The sequence below is a fragment of the Coffea arabica genome, chromosome 1c, assembly GCF_036785885.1.
Source record: "Coffea arabica cultivar ET-39 chromosome 1c, Coffea Arabica ET-39 HiFi, whole genome shotgun sequence".
Taxonomy (NCBI): Eukaryota; Viridiplantae; Streptophyta; class Magnoliopsida; order Gentianales; family Rubiaceae; genus Coffea; species Coffea arabica.
Window position 1 is genome coordinate 3,523,832 of NC_092310.1, and position 19,991 is coordinate 3,543,822.

Here is a 19,991-nt window from a genome sequence, read left to right on the forward strand (position 1 = left end):
TATTTTCGTCACTTTCTTTCAAGCAAAGTAGGGAGAGATGACCAATCCATACCATTCTTCTTCGATACAGGAGAACACGAGACATTAAGCTTAAAGTGAATTGTTTCGATTGTACTCTTTTGCTTTTGCTTGGTTAAAGAAGACAGCAGTGTGATAATTAGTTCATGTGTTTTAGACATTTTTTTTTAAGCGAGGAATGAATTATCCCTCAGTTTATTTTTAAGTTGGACAGGATTTCAACTGAATCAACTACTACTAGAATATTTGGCCACCAAAGATAGGCTTAAAACTCTCCTTGGTTGTTGGTCAAGAGATCAAATTTCTTGATTTACATTCTTCTCCAAGATTTCTTGAAAAATTCATCAACCGATAGTTCAGTCCTCTCTGACTGCTCCATTGATCGTTTTGGGTCCATCCAATCGCCCTAATGTAAAGTAGGAATAGGTATAGAATAAGAATTGTCTTCTCCAGGATTTCTTGAAAATTTCATCAACCGATACATAAGCACCTGTCTAGTTCCGTGACAGTTCAGTCCCCTCTGGTGCTCCATTGATCGTTTTGAGTCCACCTCATCGCTCTAATGTGAAGTAGGAATAAGTATAGAATAAGAATTGTCCAGTCAACAAAAAAAAATGGACAAGTTTCAACTAAATACCAATGAGTTCATTAGGCTACAATATTTGCAAAAATAAATAAATAAATATTGTTTAATTTCATAAATATAACTTTTAACCATCTTTTTATCTTATGTATATCATACCATTAAAAGTGCTACAATGCTATAATTCCATTAGGCTACAATATTTGCAAAAAAGATATTATTTAACTTCATAAATATAACTTTTAATCATTTTTTGATCTTACGTATATCATACTATTAAAAGTGACACAATGCTATAATTCGTTATTGATTCTTTGGACTACGAAATTCTTTTCTCATGTTTGCTCAGAAATGAGACATGAGACTTTAGTCTTCATTCTTCAGTTGAACTTAGACGTTTTAGACTTTCAGTGAAGCATTTCTTTCAGGTAAAATAAATTTCACTAAAGCATTTAAATAATTATAGAAAACTACTGTTCTCTTTAATTTGGATCATAAAATATTTAAAGGTCAATATGGGACATGAGACTTTAGTCATATGAACTTCAACGTTTTAGACTTTTAGTGAAGCATTTCTTTTAGGTAAAATAAATTTCACTAAAGCATTTAAATAATTATAGAAAACTATTGTTCACTTGAATTTGGATCATAAAATATTTAAAGGTCAATATGAGACATGAGCCTTTAGTCTTCATTCTTCAGTTGAACTTAGACGTTTTAGACTTTTAGTGAAGCATTTCTTTCAGGTAAAATAAATTTCACTAAAGCATTTAATTAATTATAGAAAACTATTGTTCTCTTGAATTTTTTTTTTTTAACCTTACCTAATCTAGTCCTCCTTCTAGTCCTACTCTACGAGGGGGCAGGAGTGGCCCAACTGAACCGAAAGAACCGACGAGGACTGAACCACCATCCAATCAGATGGGTGCACCATGCATTTGTATGAATTTAGAAGAAATCACATATAGTTGCACATTGATGGAAGGTAAGATTTGAATTCTTGACCTTCCAACGTACAATTCATGTGGTGGCCAACTCCTCCAGAGAAAATTGATTATTGTTCTCTTGAATTTGGATCATAAAATATTTAAAGGTCAAATATATTGATTCCTATGTTGTTGAACCTCAAAGTGATTATCAAAGAACCTTTTTGCAATAATATCATACCAAAAGATTCATAATCCATGCTATATTGCATTTTGGAAATCATACCTTCCCAATCCTACCAAAATCACAATACTATAGTACATATAATCAGTTAATATCTAGTCTTCATGAAGTACATATAGTCTGTGTTCGACCCATTTCTTTGACAAAAATAAAAAAAAACAAAAATGTTACTAGTAAAAGAAATGACCATATGGTCAAAACAGTAATAATGCTAGATTCAAACGTATGAAATCCTTCGTGGACTAAATTGCAAATACCCATTTCCCTTGACAGACAAATACTTCCTTATTTACAAAGGATTCAATTCCGCAATTACTTAACTCAAGCTGAATTTGAGTAGCTTTATGAATTTTCAAATCAAACTCAAGAATAATAATGGTCTACTCAAAATCAATATTATAAAACCCAATCCAAATTGGCCGGTCTGCCTTCTTTTTGGTATTGTTTTGGTTAAAAAACCAATTAGTATCAATTTATAGTTAAACCAGTTTTTTTTTTTTTTTTTTGGCCAACTTCAACTGTTATATATGTAGTTAAACCAGTTGAACCATCCAGTTTTGTGAGAACCACCCGGTTCAATATCCAATCTTAATTAAGTCAACAATTTTGAATTTGGTCAACTAATCTCATTAATAACATTCCAAATTTAATAATTTACCAATTAACCATGCGTAATTATCTCCAATTAATTACACAATAACAATTATTGCCTTATTCTACTCATTTCTCTCTCTCCTCCATAATTACATATTAACTCTTATTTAACATTTATAACATAAATTGACTATATTAGTTTTTTAAAATCTTGAATACATTTCATTTATTTGTTAATGCCTTTTAAGTGTTTCAATTTTTATGAAATAAACTAGTACTCATATAATTTAGGAAAATTAAAAATACATGAAATAATACTATTTAAAATCCTTAACTAATAAAAGCAATATTTGAGTCTCAAACAAATAATGCTACTTAGAATAATAGAATGAGAATTGAAGTGATTACACTTAACAATATCACTTAAGATTCTACAAATATTTGTTTGACCCATTCATTTTTCTAGGTCAATTAACGTTCAAAACCTTTCTCAAAATCATTAAAGCTATGTTGAACTTTTTATAATATATAGGACCTCCTCTTGGAGACCGTATATAACTTGTACATCGTTACACTAACAATTGAGTCTGGATTGTGATGCTGGCAATTGTGGTCCATAATACAACCTTTATAAGAATGTTATACATACATACATAAATACATATATATATACATATATATACATACACACACCCCCACATCCATACACACATACATACATGCATATATATATGGATGTATGTACATATATATGTGTGTATATGTATGTATATATGTATGTATGTATATTTTGTTCTTTAGAAAAGGTATCATAGTTTTTTTCTTTTTTATTTTTGGGACTTTTATTAGGCTCTTTCTTTTTCTTTCTTTCAAGCAAAGTGGGGAGAGATGACTTACCCACAGCATTCTTCTTCGATATAGGAGAACAATAGACTTTTCTTTGAGTTGGACAGGGTTTCAACTCAACCAACTACTACTAGACTAGTTGGCCACCAGAGATAGAATTTAATTTCTCCTTGATTGTAGGTCAAGAGATCAAATTCTTTGATTGGTATTCTTCTCCAAGATTTCTCAAAATTTTCATCCATGGGTATAGAGGCACCCGTCTAGTCTGGTGGCAATTCAGTCCCCTTTGACTACCCCACTAATCATTTTGGATCCACGCTTTCGCCCTAAAATAAAGTAGAAATAGATATAGAATAGAAATTATCTGGTCAACAAAAAAAAAGGACAGGTTTCAACTTAAATCCAATGAGTCTGTTAGGCTACGATATTTGCGAAAAAAAATAAATATTGTTTAATTTCATATAGAATTTTTAACCATCTTTTTATCTTACATGTATCATACCATTAAAAGTGCTACAATGCTATAATTCTTTATTGATTATTTGGACTACGAAATTCTTTTCTCATGTTTGCTGAGAGAAATGAGACATGAGACTTTAGTCTTCATTCTTCTGTTGAACTTATACGTTTTAGGCTTTTAGTGAAGCACTTCTTTCAGGTAAAATAAATTTCACTAAAGCATTTAAATAATTATAGAAAACTATTGTTCTCTTGAATTTGGATCATAAAATATTTAAAGGTCAGACATATTGATTCCTATGTTGTTGAACCTCAAAGTAATTATCAAAGAAACTTTCGCAACAATATCCTACCAAGAGATTCATCATCCAGGCTATATTGCATTTTGAAAATCATACCTTTCCAAGCCTACAAAAATCACAATATTACATATAATCAGTTAACTTCTAGTTTTCGTGAAGTATGTATAGTCCGTGTTCGACCCATTTCTTTGACAAAGAAAACAAAAATTATACTAGTAAAAGAAATGACCATATGAAAGAAACAGCAATAACACTAGATTCAAACGTATGAAATCCTTCGTGGACTGAAATTGCAAATACCCTTTTCCCTTGATGACCAAGACCGACTTATTTACAACGGATTCAATTCCGCAGTTGCTTAACTCGAGCTGAATTCGAGTAGCTTTATGAATTTTCAAATGAAACTCAAGAATAATAATAGTCTACTCAAAATCAATAAAATTGTGTTGAACTTGTTATATAGGATTAATTCCATTTTATCTCTTTAAACTATACACGAAATCTCACTTCAATCTCTTTAAAATTAAACACTTAAATTTTTAAACTATAAAATACGTCCAACTTAAGTTCCGTTGGTGACGGAATCTTGAAAAGTAACAAAAATGTTTTGGGAGCGTGGACACCACGCTCCATTAGTGTGGTTGTGTAATTATTATAAATTTAAAAAGGGACATAAAGGTAATTTCACCATTTTATTCCCCTCTCCTTCATCCTTTCTCCTTTCTCCTTTCTTTTCTAATTCTTCTTCTTCCCTAATATCTCCTCCCTCAACTTTTCCGGCCAATATCTCCGTCCTCAACTTTTCCACCAATACCGTGCACTCCTCCAACAGCGCCGCCACTACGGCCATCAATATCATACTAGTATTAATAGTTATTTCGTGTACTATATTGCTAAACAACTAGGAGTAGTATATTATTATTACCCAAAGATCTTAAGATGGGAGTAGTCTAGATTATGAGAGAGATTTGGAACTAGAAGTGGAAGTAGCAGACGAGCAAGAACTTAATTCCAACTGAGAATTGCGACTATTTTTTGTGAAATTCCGTCCATGGCTCCACCCGCTAACCATAGTTAGCAATAGTGATGGAATCTAGTTGGACACAACCATGGTTAGCAATAGTGATGGCAGCATCTAATGGCTTTCATGGTTTGGGAAGATCGCGGAGAAGGGAATAGCACCATCTACGCTATGACCGTTGAGAAAAATCTGAAGAAGAATCTAGTGTTGTGCTCCTAGGAAAGAGGAAAGAAGAACACGAGTTTCTTTAACTTTTGATGACGTGCTTCTGGGGGAAGAAGGAAACGAAGGAGGAAGAGGACAGAAGAAATAAAAGGGAAAAAAAAAAAAAGGAGAAGAAAAGAAATATTTTGCTTAAGTACAAATTTTTAAGGTTTTTCTTTTGGATCTCATGAAATTTCATTTATATCCCTATTAGATTTGGTTTACATTAATTGCAGTAATAAGCTAACGGAATTGGCAACCATTCTGTTAGGTATTGTGCATTCAGTCAAAAACCAGAGTAAAGTGGGACGAATTTTATAATTTAGGAGTTTAAATGTTCCATTTCGAAACTTAAGAACTGAAGTGGAATTTCAGTGTACATGGGATAAAATGGAATTAACCCCAAAAACCTTCTCGTGTAGACTGGGTATTACTTTACATCATTATATAGACAATTGAGTTTAAATTGTTACGCTGACAACCACGGTCCATAATTAGGACTGCAAACGAATCGAGTCGCGCTCGCAAGTGGCTCGAGTCAAGCTCGAGTCGAAATCGAGTTTGAACTCGAACCCAAAATATTAAACTCCCAACTCGCGAGTTCGAGTATATATATATAATATTTTTTATTTTTTAATTTTAAGTATATATTTTTTATTTTAAGTATATATATATTTTTATTTTCTTATTTTAATAGTAAAATTATATATATATCCTTAATATTTTATTATTTATTAAGAAAAAAATATTATTTTATTTATTTTTAAAAAATAAAATAATTATTTTTTTTTTTGAGCTCGAGCTTTAAATTGCCGACTCGTCGAGTTTAAGCTCGAGTTCGAACTTGATAAAATTTAGTCGAGACTCGACTCGATTAACCCAAAACTCGACTCGACTCGACTCGACTCGTTTGCAGCCCTATCTATAATAGAACTTTTATAAGAACATTATACATGCATACATGTATTATACACATATATATGTATATATTTGTAGAGTAAGTTTTTTTTATGTACTAATAGTGTATACATTATTACGGTTGGATACACGAGACATATGTAAAATTTGATTTTTAAATTAAAATTTAGATTATATTTCATATATTCAAAAATAAAAATATATACACTTTTAGTGTATACAAAATTAATTCATATATGTATGTATGTATATAAGTGGTGGACTAAGTTCATCCGCCAATTGGATTTGGACAAATTTAAGTCAAGCACAAATGGAGGTCCAAACGGGAGTCACGAGTCTGCCCATTTGCAGCGCTATTAATAATGAATAATTCAAAAGTCGTTAGCAGAGGAGATCAATTATTTTGAAGTTAATTTCAGTTCACTACCACTATAAATATATATATAAACTAAAATTCAAAACTTTACAGCCATTTCCAAGATCCTAAATGGCCACTCAACATCTACAACACCACCGTGGAGGCAGCAGCACCGCCGCTGGCGCCGGCGGAAGCAATATCGACGATGCTATCGGAATAGACCTTCTCCACAACATCATCTCCCGGCTTCCGGCTACGTCCTTCGCCTCCGCCGCCTGCGTTAATCGCTCCTGGAATTCTATCTGCTCAAGAATTCTCTCTTACCCTAAACTCTCCTCCGCCATCTCTCTCAATCCTTCTCTTGAGGTAATTTACAGAGAAAATTTTCAATTTTGTATTTACTGTTATGGGTTAATTTGTTCGTATTTAAGTTGGTTTAAGTTTTGCAGGAGGCTGTGAATGAGGTGGTGGAGAAAGTGTTGTCGGTGCCGATTCGGCCGCAATTTGTGATTGCATCAATTGGCCCTTCGTTTACCTTGCCTCGTGCCCACCAACTCGTATGTGGAGTAACTGTTTCTCCTTCTATGATTTGGGGATTTTTTTTTATTGTTATTGATTAAGGCAATGTACAAGCATGTTTGCTTGCGGTACTTCATTTCCTTGCACCATTTCATGCACATTTGAACGATGATTTCTTGTTACTTGGTATCAAGTGGATGTATCTGAACGATGCTCGGATTTCATTAGTGAAAAGGGCCGAAGCAAAAATTGAATGGATAAAAGAAAAAATGTGCTTTAGTACTTCGCCACCTATTTGGCTGGGATTATTGTCTATGGCTAATGGTAAATTTGTTTAAAAGCCTTGTTGTTCGGTTTGTCTATTGTTTTCTTGCTGGAAGTACAAATGTACTCGGTATGGCAAACTAAGGTTGTATTGTTTTGCAGATCACTGCGAGGTTTGGTTCAGGAGTTCCTGTAATTACATCCCTTTCTGATGGAATTATTGGGAGAGATGCACTCACCAGTGAGTTTAAAGAGGTAAGTATATGAACTATTTTCTGCTTTTTTTATGCTTGACAGATGATGCTATGGCTGAGGTTTTCTCATATTTGTGGTGTTAAAAATGTTGGAGCAGGTTCAATGGGAACTAATGGAGGATGATGAAGATCTTGATGGTCATGGAAATCTTTTACCAAATCAAGGAATTGTGCTAACTGTTGGTCATTTACCGGATATGAGAGCCACTATGATTCCATTATTATCCCAAGATGAGGTAAAATGTAAAGCTTGGTGCATGATGGGGTTAATAAGTTTCTTGGGACATTGAACCACATTTATTTATGTTAAACACAAATAAATTCTATGAGCTAGACATTGTCTTTTGATTTTTTACCTTGTAAAATGCGGTATGCTGGGGAGTAAGCTTCTCTAGACTGCACAATCAATAGAATTAGGAACTGCAGATGGTAATAGTTTTCTAGAAGTGTATGGTGTATTTTGGCATAGTAATAGCACATATGGGTCGTTTTAATACCATGATCACAATTTGATAGTATATAAAGCTTGATTAAGTGTTTCCTGGTGACATAATTGATAAAGATCTTGCATTAATTCCTTTATTTATGTTAAGTTATGATTAGTTGGGCAGTAGACTGGGACTCTTCTGCTAATTTAGTGTCCTTTGCATGAAGTGATATTAATTTTTTTTCTGATGATGAATTAGGAACCCCTCATGATTGATGAATTTGTGATGGATATAAGGGAGTATGCATCTCTTGTTTCTGGATCTACATCCCCTGCTGCAATCATATTGTTTTCTGTAAGTCATTTTGATGTTGCATTATTGTGTTCAATTTTGATTCATTGCAATCACTTTGAGAAATTAAATGTGTTTCTTAGAGCTTTCTCAGGTTTCCAACTGGCCACTTGGGACATATTATTTGTCAATAAAGTCCTTTATCTATTGCATCACTGACATTCTTCTTTGACATATTCTATTTGGGGACATGGAACATGAGATATAGATGGATTTGTACATCTAGGTAATGTTATACATCCTAGTGTAGTTTAAGGAGTGAGTGAAACGTATGGTGGTCAAGGGCATTTAGGAAATTTCTGGAAAAGTATATTGGGCCATTTGGCTATTTTGTGCTTTATTGAATTGTTTTTTCCTCTTGACTGTATATCTAACATGGGAAAATGCATGGTTTGCTAGGATCTCAAAACTGACATGAGACCTGTTCTTCAAAAGTTTGGTGAGTACTGAATGCACTGAACTGTAAATCATGACTTTCGTACAATCTAACATGTTCTCCTTTGCTTTAGTAAAAAAATGTTTGAGGAAGGTTATTATTCATATTCAAAAAATTGCTTGGTTGAGAGGACATACCAATGAAGTTTCTACTTTCCTGAAATGACAAAATAGATTGGAAATGCTACTGATGTTCCATACACTAGATAACCACCACCACCATGACTGACCCCCCGGCCCTCTCCATGTCCTCTCTTGAGATTTTATTTTCTTAAAATGGGGGAAAAATGAAGAAAAAGAAAAAGAGAACAAGTGGCTTCACTAATTGAGGTTCTCTTGAAATTGCAACTAACTAAGCTAGTGGGTTTTACTTTCTTCAACCTCTTTATGTTATGGAGCTTAAGGAAGATGCATTCTTAATATATTAGTTCCTAACTTGCTGCATGTTCTTATTTTGCTTCAGAAATTCAAATTTGCTTTCTACATTTTGTGTCTAATTTTGGTCTTCTATTTGTAGATTATACATTTTCCTTTGAGACTGTAGTTGTTGGGGAAGGGGGCGGCCGATACTTCTACAGGAGTGATTGGGATAAAAACACCACCATGAAGCAAGATGGTAATCCTGCTGTCGTGGCTCTTCTGTTCGTCAAGGATAGACATAAGCCCCCTGGTACTTAATTTTTTCATCTGATCCTCGTATGGAATGTTTTCTAATCTATATTTGACATGGATTACACTCTTCTGTGCAACAGATAAAGTTTCTCAGAGTATCCATTAGAAAATGAAAATGCAAATATGTCTGCTGAATACTTATCTGGATATAAAAGCTGCAGTTAATTAGACATTGATCCATGTACTATAGGTCTGACAGAATATGATTACGAAACATTTGAGAAGGTGGCTCTGTGGTATGGCAAAATGATAGTAGATGTCTATCAAGTTATGCTGGTTGACTTTTGAAGGAAGCTTGTAAGCATGACAGTTTGCAGTATTGCATGCTTTTTCCAATATTTTTTGTCCTGTGTTCATCTGTTTCCAGTGGGCTTTAAGCTATTTCTTAGTCATTTCTTTTTATTGTTTGTGCATTTCTTTGTCTGTTAGATCTAGGAGTGTCCTTGTGGAAATTTAATATCTGTGTTAGTAGGGATACCATTGCCTTTTCTGTTTGTGATGGTTTACTTCATTCTTACATGATATTGATTGTTTAAAAGCCTATCAGTTCATTATGAGTCAAGATTGTTGCTATTAAAATCGCTTTTGATTTGAATTGTGTGAGCAGGCATTGGGGAAACTAAGTTTCATGCTACATTATCAACCGGCTTACATCCTGTTGGCGCAGTTTACAAGGCGGCTTCGGTTAGAGAAGAAAAGAATGAGCGTTCGACGTGGTTGACTGCAAGAAGAGAAGCAACTAGCGTGCATCTTGATGGCCAATCTATTTTAGATAACGTGTACAATGAGGTATGCTAGCCTACCTCACATTACTGATGATCACTCAGGTTTTTTTCAGTAGTCGTTTAAGATACAGATGTTTTAAATTTTTGAAGGTTGTAGGGTTTAGTAATGGACATATTGGTGCTCCCAGTTATATCAGATTGTTAACGTTGTACATATATTTCAGTGACAAATATTGTTGATGCTCCAAAATCCTTAGACCTGTAATGATGCTGCCATTGCATTGTTTTGAATTTGTTTCTAAGCTATTGAGCAATGTTTTGGCCTTTGAAACAGAACCTAGAAAGAAGATTACCATGCTAAACTGATGTCTCTTTGGCATGTTTATTTGTTTTACAATCCATAGTGGGATTTAATCTATTTGACAGAATTAGTGATTGTACTTAGGGTAAGGATGATGAGGTAGCATACCACATAATTACGAAAGATGTGGTCAGTTCTGTTTAAGTAAGGGCATCATTCTACATTGGAGAGAAAGATGGGTGGTGATCGCCAAGTCCTTTTAGTTTCAAAAGATGCCTTTATCAAGTTTAACTTTGCTGGTTATTTCTTGGTAGAAGCAGCATGAAGATGGTTTCAAGTTTTTGGATTTCTTCATAGTGTTCATTGATATAATTTTTGGCTTTTGGGTCCATAAGCAGGATCCTAACTCTTCGCATTCGATACTTCCTAAATATGTTTGGCTGAAGCAATGACTGTATTGGTTTCACTTCTCAGATAATATTCTTTATTGTTGAAATCTTTGAAGTTCTGATTCAATAGTTACTCTATTGTTGAAAAGCTAAGTTTGCAATCTTTATTGATCATTCTTTTAATGCTTAACATAGCATCTAGGTGGATGCTATGATTCTGGTTTTCTCTTGACTCAGGAGTCAGCAGAAGACTTTTCCTGCATCTTAATTTACTTTGTTCAGCCTAACAGGATATAGCTTGGTAGGAGTTGAAATATGGAATCTGCTTTCCCTAAACCAAATCCTTTCTAGCAGATTGGAGATCGTATCCAACATCTAGCTCTCTACATTGGGGTTAACAAAAGACGAAAATGCTCCATTGGATTGAAGAAAGCAAGATGGATGATGTTTCTTGAGTTTCATGAAGTAATAGGGTGAGTTATGCTTCTTGTTGGTTGATTTTGCTCATTTCCCGTGGATGCATTGATTGCCTCAGAGAATGTTGACAGTAGTGTTGAATACTGTTGGATTACGATGCTTTGAAATTTAATCTGTTTAACTTTGCAATGTTATGAGAGTTAGATGCTTGAACTCCATTTTAATATTTTATTTGTGTTATTTATTTGTCTAGTTGTATGTTGAATGGCTGTGTGAAATTTGGGTAGTGGGTAGTTTATTGGGTTAGGCTGGGCTGTCAGTGTAGAGAAAGGTTGGGTGGGATGAGCCGGGAATGGGATATTTTATTAATTATGCATCTAGTGGTACAAATTATTTCTAATGAGTGCCTTGTGGTATTAATAGTATGGATTTCTTGGGATATAGGCTACTTGTGCTTGTTCATTTTGTGTTTCTCGTCTTGTTAGGAATGCTAATGACTTGTGTTTAAGCTCACTTTGTCATTTGCACTCTCTCCCTTTTTATGGTTTATTGGAGGTATGAACAATGGCTCTCTTTTTGCAGTGGGGATGAAGAGTACCTGTATGTCAATGACTTGGGTATCAGAACCGGAGACTCCTTCCGCTTCTATGTTTCAGATTCTGATGCTACCTTGAGTTCAAATACCAATGTTACTGAGTACTTCAGACGTCTGAAGCATGAATACGACCACATGTCCAATCAACAAGACAGTGGAAGTGTTGCTAATACCAATAAGAAGTCAGTCTTTGGTGGTTTGATATTTGCTTGCTGTGGTCGTGGTACATCATTTTTTGGACGTTGTAATGTGGATAGCGCACCTTTCTTGGAGAATTTTCCTGGGGCTACTCTTGGAGGAACTTTTTGCTCTGGGGAGATCAAACTTGCGAATAAGAGCATATATGGACAAGAACAAGAATCTGAAGATCAGGGTTATGTGCGCTGCACACTCCATTTTTTCAGTACTACATACCTAGTTTTGTCCTACATTCCTGCATAGCTTCAGGATTGGTATTATTGTGTAAGCCTGAGATAGGGCAAATACGCTCGGCTGCCTTGACCAGTTCCTTTCTCACTATCTTCCATTGATGCTTAAAAGAGCTGTCGAGGAAATGTTTGGATGAGGAGGAGTGCTAAAAGAACTTATCTGTTGTACATTGGACATGTTTCGATGTGGTGAACAAAATATATAGGTTTATGGGTTATCATTGAAATTCTTCTCAATTGCAACCTACGAAGAATACAAATGCAGCAGCATGAAGGACACGAATGGAGTAGAAAATAGAAATTCTCAAGATGGCACACACGGACATGGACAGCTCAAATCAGCAGAGCTAAAGCACGATCCACTTGCGTCTAAAAATCAGGTTATGCAAAGCGTCACTTGGATTGAGATCACTGACAATTCCCATAGCTTCAAGTTTATGGAGGGGAAGGAATGATGATGATGAGGGATCAGAGAATGATGCTGTAGCGGAAGCGTGAAAATAGGATTTATTTAAGAGCTAAGTTCATACCATACAAAATAATAAGGGTTGATTCATGATCAAACCCTAAGGCACAAATTAAAGATTCAAAAAAATGAGAAAAAAAACTCTCAACAATTGATAAAAACCAACCAAGTTTGGTATAATAATTGATAAAGACTAATTATAAAAAAAAAAAAAAAACCCTTGATATTCATATTTATAGGCTAAACAGTCCTACACTGGAAAGGAAATAAAAACACAAGAAAAAAATCCTAGATAAACTAAACTTGCGCCAAGCAATCGCAAAAGATCAGACAGAAGTCCGGCCTAAAGTCCAGCTTAAAGTCTGGCATCAGATTTCATTGGAACCAACCTCAGGACTAGACCTGCAGGCAGATCCGTGAGGCTTTACCGAAGGATCCGTCTCCAGATCCCCGGTAAACAGGCCTTCGAACATTTTTCTTTTGCCACCAGGTCGCGTGTTTCAATTACAACCAACAACAATAATAAAATTATCAATTAAAACTATGAATAAAACTATGGATAAAACTATAAAATTTATCCTAAATCAGAACCCTAAATAATTTCTCGAGATACAAACGACTCATGTTCTGTATCAGAGAATATGGGAGGAAGCAGTAGTTTAGCAAAGGTAAGAACACGCACGTTGGTGGTGATTATGGAGAGAGAATCACCTTTTTTTTCTATTGTTATGAATTTTTTTTTGCTCATTGTCAAATATTTATTGAAATGTCTGTATCAACATTGTAGACAAGGAGAGCCTCATACTCTATGTTGGAAACTGCAGGAAACAATAGATTCTTGAGCCAAATTGTACGAATCTGTGCTTATAACTTGTTGATATGGTGAAATATTGTCCTCTTAAGGAGGAAAAAGTCTTCCAAAAGCAATATGCATCTGTGTTTATACAGTGTTAGGAAAACACAGACATTTCAGTCTGTAGTTCCATCGAAGTTCGCATGAGTCCTGTGATCAATCATAAGTTTATAATGTGGACTATCAGCAGGCATCTTCTCAATCAAATTCAAACTCACTTCAGAATCCCAGGCTAATTTATTGGAAAGTCTAATAGAAATTTTATTAGGCACCAAAAAGAAAAAAAAAAATTAGCCAAGCGAAGAGTCATCGAGGTACATTAATTTCTATATTTCTATATGAGATGAAGATATGATCAATTGCTTTCATTTTTTTTATTTCTTAATTACAGGAGAAGATTCTTAATATCACTATTATCAATTGTACCCTTAACATTATCTTTTAGTCACTTCACTCCCATCGATAATTCAACTCAACATGTCAACAAATTTGGACAAACATATCCTTTTATTTTATAGCAGTAATACGGTTTAAGGGGGTAAAGTGATAATTAATTAATGCCTTAGTCAAGATACATTAATTTCCAAGGAAGAAGCCAATAAGTATCAAAGTCCAATGTGTGATCACATGATAAGTGAATAAGCACACTCGCAATGACTATAATTTTATTCCTTGAGAGTTGAGAATTTGGAAGAGAAGTCCTACCTGCCATTAATCATTTTTCTTCAATTTCATCAACACATTTGGTTGAGCGCAAAAAACACTTTTAGTTTTGAATTTCACAAAATAAAAGATACAATGTAGATGTGGCTGTCCTTTTAGAATTATTCAATATGATCAAACGGCTCGAGCATTGATCTAAGAAAAGTTGCCTTGGAAAATTCAAAAGGAACCAAATCAAAATACTAATTACCAAACACACAAAATATTGCTGAACTTAAAAAAGACTTCAATTTGGGGACCTTGAGGACACATACTGCACTGGTCAGCCAAGAGCTAACCCTTTTTGGTGGAAGTATCTATGAAAACGTTGCCTAAAGGAAGAAGGATGCCAAGGAATCTGGGATGAGAAAGGCTGAAATGGTTGCCAATTCACAAGTTCATTATACTGCCACTTCAATTTTAAGTTTCACACTTCATATATCACATTATTGGCCTTAGTTGGCTCAATTATTTTGAATGCACTTGTTTATATGGCTAATTTTTTGTATTTATGGTAGGAGCTTATGATATTATGCTCCACTCTCATAAACCTCAAAATAGTCTTGGGTGCGATTTTAATCGATACTGAAAACCTTGCTGTAAACTACCAGTCGAAACACTATTGTTAAGAAGTCGCGTGTCAATGATAGATCCACTTTGAATTGATCTTAGATAAATTAAAATGCTAGGACTCACGTACTAATCAGATCTGTGTATAGTCAATATAATCATGGATTTTACATGCTACCAATTTTAGTAATATCAGAGTGATTTTAGTTACTAAAAGAGGTCCAAAAAAATGATTAACCATACACATTTTTTATCCATACTCAATCTTTAATTCCCTATCACCCGTTAAGGATGCTTGTCTTTTTGCCTTAGCATTATTTCCTCAGGGAAGAGGCACTTGCTTACTTGAAGCTATCCTCTAAGATGGTGAGAAGGCTGTTGGAAATCTTAATTGCAAATCTTAGAGTGACCCTTGATGACTCAAGACTCGGAAATCCAGCGGAAATCCAGCGCCACTCTGATATGGGCACCTTGACTGTGCTTTTGCAAGATAATGCTGGGGATTTATATATAAAGGTTGAAGAATATAAACTTGATAGCAGAAAAGAAGAGTGGATAGAGATTCCACCAATCCCAAGTGCTTTAGTTATTAATGTTGGGGATTCATTAGAGGTTAGTTCGTACTCAATGACCATATTTATTGTTTCTTTGAGCGAGTGAAGTTAATACAATTCACAAAAAGTTCTGTTGCCCAATTACCTAATTAGGTTAAGTTGGCTGTTTGTCTGGATCAACTGATCAGATATGCTATCACAATGAACTATTTTATTACTCATATGTTTGCATTAGGTTAAGTTGGCTGTTTGCCTGGATCAACTGAACACGTATGTTTGCACAATTAACTATTTTAGTATTACTCTTATGTTTGCTTGTTATTATGATATAAATTTCATTAAAATGTAAAAAACTGAAATTTTTATTTAGGCACTGCTTGTTTTTAGGGAGTTGGAGGGGAGGGAAGGGAAGGGAAAGAAAATGGAGGAATAAGGTCTTTGATGTTTGGATTGATTTTTGAGGAGGGAAAGGAAAGGATTGAGAGGAAAATGAGGGATAAAGTTTAGTTATTTTTTGTCATTCTGCTTTTCATTCAAAAGTGGGTGGAAACGGAGGGAAATGATACCAAGATTTATGAAAATTTTAAATATTCCTAAAAAACCTATTATGTGTTTACAAATTAGACTTTTTAAATAGAGGTGTAAAGTGGGTTTTTCGAATCAGATTTTAGCCAATATTTTTTAAAATTGAACCGGACCGGTCAGTTCGATCGGTCAGACCTTGAACCGGTCATAGTTTCGGTCCGATTCATATCTCGAGTTGATTGGACTTAAAAACCGTGAACCATACGAACCAGATGAATCGTTGAACTAGGGGTTTTTTTTTTGTTTGTCTATTAAATTGAAAAAAAAAAGAATAGGTTTTTTTTAACCCTAAAGACTAATTATTAAATGCCACATCCACTTACTTTCTTCTTATTTTTTGCCTCTTATCAAGTTTGCATCTATATTTTCTATTTTCTTGACTTTCTCCAAACTTCAAACTTCTTTTTTTTTTAAGGTGCAATCTTTAAATCCCAAAAATATGAATTAAAAATTTAAACTCACAATATCTAATTCCCATGGACGTGAATTTTGTATGGTATTTTTGTGTTGGATTTAAGATTTTTTTTGGTAGATACAATTGAGAATGAGATGAAATTTATTTGTTTCAATTTATAATTTATAATTTTTATTTGTGAAAATCCAAATTCTTTGAAAATATTAAACTTTTCATCATATATAGTCTTAAATTATTCCATTGTATGTCTTATTTTGTGCATATATATTTATATAAATTATTTTTAAAAAATTCATTGAACCAGGGTTGAACCGATCTGACCAGTTGAACCACGACCCAAACACCATACTGGTTCAATTAACGGTTCAAGTTTCAATACATTGATTTTAACACATTCAAACTCGACTCACAAATTATATGGCTTTTTAAGATTCGGGTTTTTGAGTTTCAAGCTTATATTGAAAAGATTCAATATCAATTCATACTACTATATTAGCCCCAAACTCATAATTAAATAAATAATAATTATATATAATATATATTTTATAGTTATGAATTAACACAAATATATATAAATCATTAACATTTTATATCGTAATATGTATAATTATAAATTATATATATTATTATATTATATATACTTATGCGTATATAGGCCAAATTTTAATCGGGTCTGAACCTAATATGGTCCAAACTCGACGCACATTTATTTTGAGCCTAATATTTAGGCCCAACCTTTGCCTGACACAATTAAAGATTAGGCTCAATGAGCTTTTTTTGTGCCAGACCAACGGCCAAATGGGCTGAGTTTGGATTGATCTAATCCCATTGACAATTTACTTTTGTAATGCAAAAAAGATGGATGAATTTAAATTTCTTCTTCTTTTCTTTTTTTTCTTTTTCACTAGAGTCCCGTCCTTTTCTTTCCTTCCTTTTCCTTCAATCGAAACGGCGCCTTAGTTATTTATTTATTTGCTTGATCAAAACCAGACCCATAATTTATTTATTTGCTTAATTTGCCTTAGTTGTTTATTTCCTCCTTTTTACCTTCTTATTTTTTGCTGCACCTTAGATCCTAAGCAATAGAAGGTACAAAAGTGCTGAGCACAGAGTGCGTACCTCAAGCAAACAATCAAGAGTTTCTATTCCAGTTTTCACTGCTCCAAGGCCGACCGAGAAGTTAGGTCCGCTGCCTCATTTGGCAGAGCTCGGTGGTGGAGCTCTCTACCGAGAAGTTATATTTCAAGAGTACATGGACAATTTTTTCGGACATACTCCTGAAGGAAAGAAACGCTTGATCTTGTCAAAATAAAAGCTGTCGCGCCCCATTTTTTGATAAATAAATAAAATCAAAATACATTTTTAAACCATTTTATTTATTTATCAAAAAATGGGGCGCGACAGTTGGCGACTCCACTGGGGACATTCGAGAGTCCGAGCAAATTTGATTTAATCAATCTTTTTCTTCTTTTAACTTTTTCATATATTACATTTGGGTGTTTTAGGGTTGCATTTTTCCTTTTCTTAGGATTTTTGCATTTCGCGTGTATCAAACTACTCCCTCACTCACGTATGTATGATTGGTTGATTGGATATATGTTTACTTATTTATCTCGCGCTTTGCATTGCATTTGGGTGGGGGACATACCCTAGAGTCTCGCGTTGGTTCTTGATCCCTCCCCTCCAAACGAGCACTAGCATACGTGCATACGCTTTAACTTTTCACCCCTCGTTTATTTTTATTTTAGTGGCTCGTCACGCCACTCCACCCTATTAGGATTTTAGGTGACTCACTTGGACATGTGATCACGACACGATGTGTGTGTAGCATGTTCCAATGGGTCACTCAATCTTCCGCTTAAAGCTATTGGTTGATAGCCTTTAGCTTTTAGTCGAAGGTTGGGGATTTTGATAGATTCACTCAAACACGTAGCCGTGACACGATGTGTGCGTAGCGGTGTTTGGGGAATCGCTCGAGCCACCGACGAAGAACCTTGGGATTGATGACCCTTGGTTTCTAAGTCTGAAGGCTCGGGGACCTATGACCTATCGAGTCTAGATGCATTAGCGAATCCCAACCTCATGCATCCATATTAAAATTGCCTAGGGTAGAAGTCGGCCTTATCCTGAGCTAGGGACACTGTTCACGAGGGGAGGGGTCCAACCCCTTTCTCCCTTTTATTGTTTTATTTCTTTGTATTGATTTCGTTGTTACAATGTGTTATGTGTATTTATTCGACTGAACTAACTTTTTCTTGGTTTTGTGTCCCCATTGCATTCACAAACCCTAGCAAATAAGAGGTCTGGCATGACCTTCTTTTAGAACCTACCCTTGTAGATAGATTATTGCACATTTAAAGATTTTTGTATATTGCATTCATAGATTAATAATTGCATAGCATTATAAGCCTACCCTGGCAGATAAAGGGTTCCTTAGGTCACGTTTCATTTCGAATTGCACATTTTACCGCTTTAATAAATGGCATCATGCATAAACCCTAGAAAGGGAATGCCACTTAGGGGATCCCGTGTTAGGAATAAGCCACCTTGTGTCTCGGATACTTAATCCAGTGAGACTTGCACGTTTACATTTTGTACCATCCAAAGGGGTAGTGCACAAGGTAAGGTAGGATCCGATCATTTTTCATAGAGTGATCTTTGGAATATGAGCATCTAATAATCACTTTTTGGCCATTTTATCAAAAATTGGTAAAAATCCCTTGCGTGAAGGACATTAATTTGAAGAAATTCACAAATGATTTCTCCTATTGAGACGATAAATAAATTGAGGCCAAAATTTGATTTTTAGAAGGTCATAGACTAATGCACTTCAATAATTTTGAAATAACCAATGGCCGGACAATTCAACCAATCCATTTTACCGATTCATTCGATAAATTATCAATTTGACCAATTTGCCCTTTTTTAGGGTCATTTGACCAATTTACCCTTTTTAGGGTCACCTGATCGATTTTGAATAAATCGTCAATTCATTTGACCAATTTACCTTTTTTAGAGTCATTTGACCAATTTACCCTTTTTAGGGTCACTTGGTCGATTTTGAATAAATCGTCAATTCATTTGACCAATTTACCTTTTTTAGAGTCATTTGACCAATTTACCCTTTTTAGGGTCACTTGGTCGATTTTGAATAAATTGTCAATTCATTTGACCAATTTACCCTTTTTAGGGTGATCTGATTAATTTTGGATAAGTTAAATTTCATTCAATTCATTTGACCCGTTTCCCTTTTTAGGGTAATCCGATCGATTTTAAATAAATGGTCAATTTCATTCAACCCATTTGACTAATCAGGGTTTCAATTTCAAATTGGGAAACCTAGTCGGTTTTAAGAAAACCGTCCACTGCATCCAGCCATTTGATCAGTTGGGGTTTTGACCCGCGCTTTACTGAGGAAATTTTGTCAAACGAATTCCGGTCTCTTCGATAGGAAGTTTGTCAAGGTCAAACCTGTGCGTTTTTACAAATTCTTGTATCGATCAAAAGTGATCAATCCATTCGGACGTTGACCTCATTTTGACAAAGTGTCTCTCGTCACTCCAATTGGCCAAAATTTTCAAATTATTTTTCACTC

At 34.5% G+C, this 19,991-nt stretch overlaps 1 protein-coding gene across 1 annotated transcript; it reads left to right on the plus strand.

Moving 5' to 3' along the window:
* Positions 1–6,442: 6,442 nt before the first annotated feature.
* On the plus strand, positions 6,443–12,478 carry LOC113700078 (F-box/LRR-repeat protein At5g63520-like). Its single transcript, XM_027220564.2, has 10 exons — positions 6,443–6,839; positions 6,923–7,030; positions 7,419–7,511; positions 7,609–7,746; positions 8,197–8,292; positions 8,689–8,728; positions 9,242–9,394; positions 10,004–10,185; positions 11,166–11,284; positions 11,811–12,478. The coding sequence occupies exons 1-10, from the start codon at positions 6,603–6,605 to the stop codon at positions 12,262–12,264; spliced, it is 1,620 nt and encodes a 539-aa protein (XP_027076365.2). The 5' UTR covers positions 6,443–6,602; the 3' UTR covers positions 12,265–12,478.
* Positions 12,479–19,991: the final 7,513 nt, after the last annotated feature.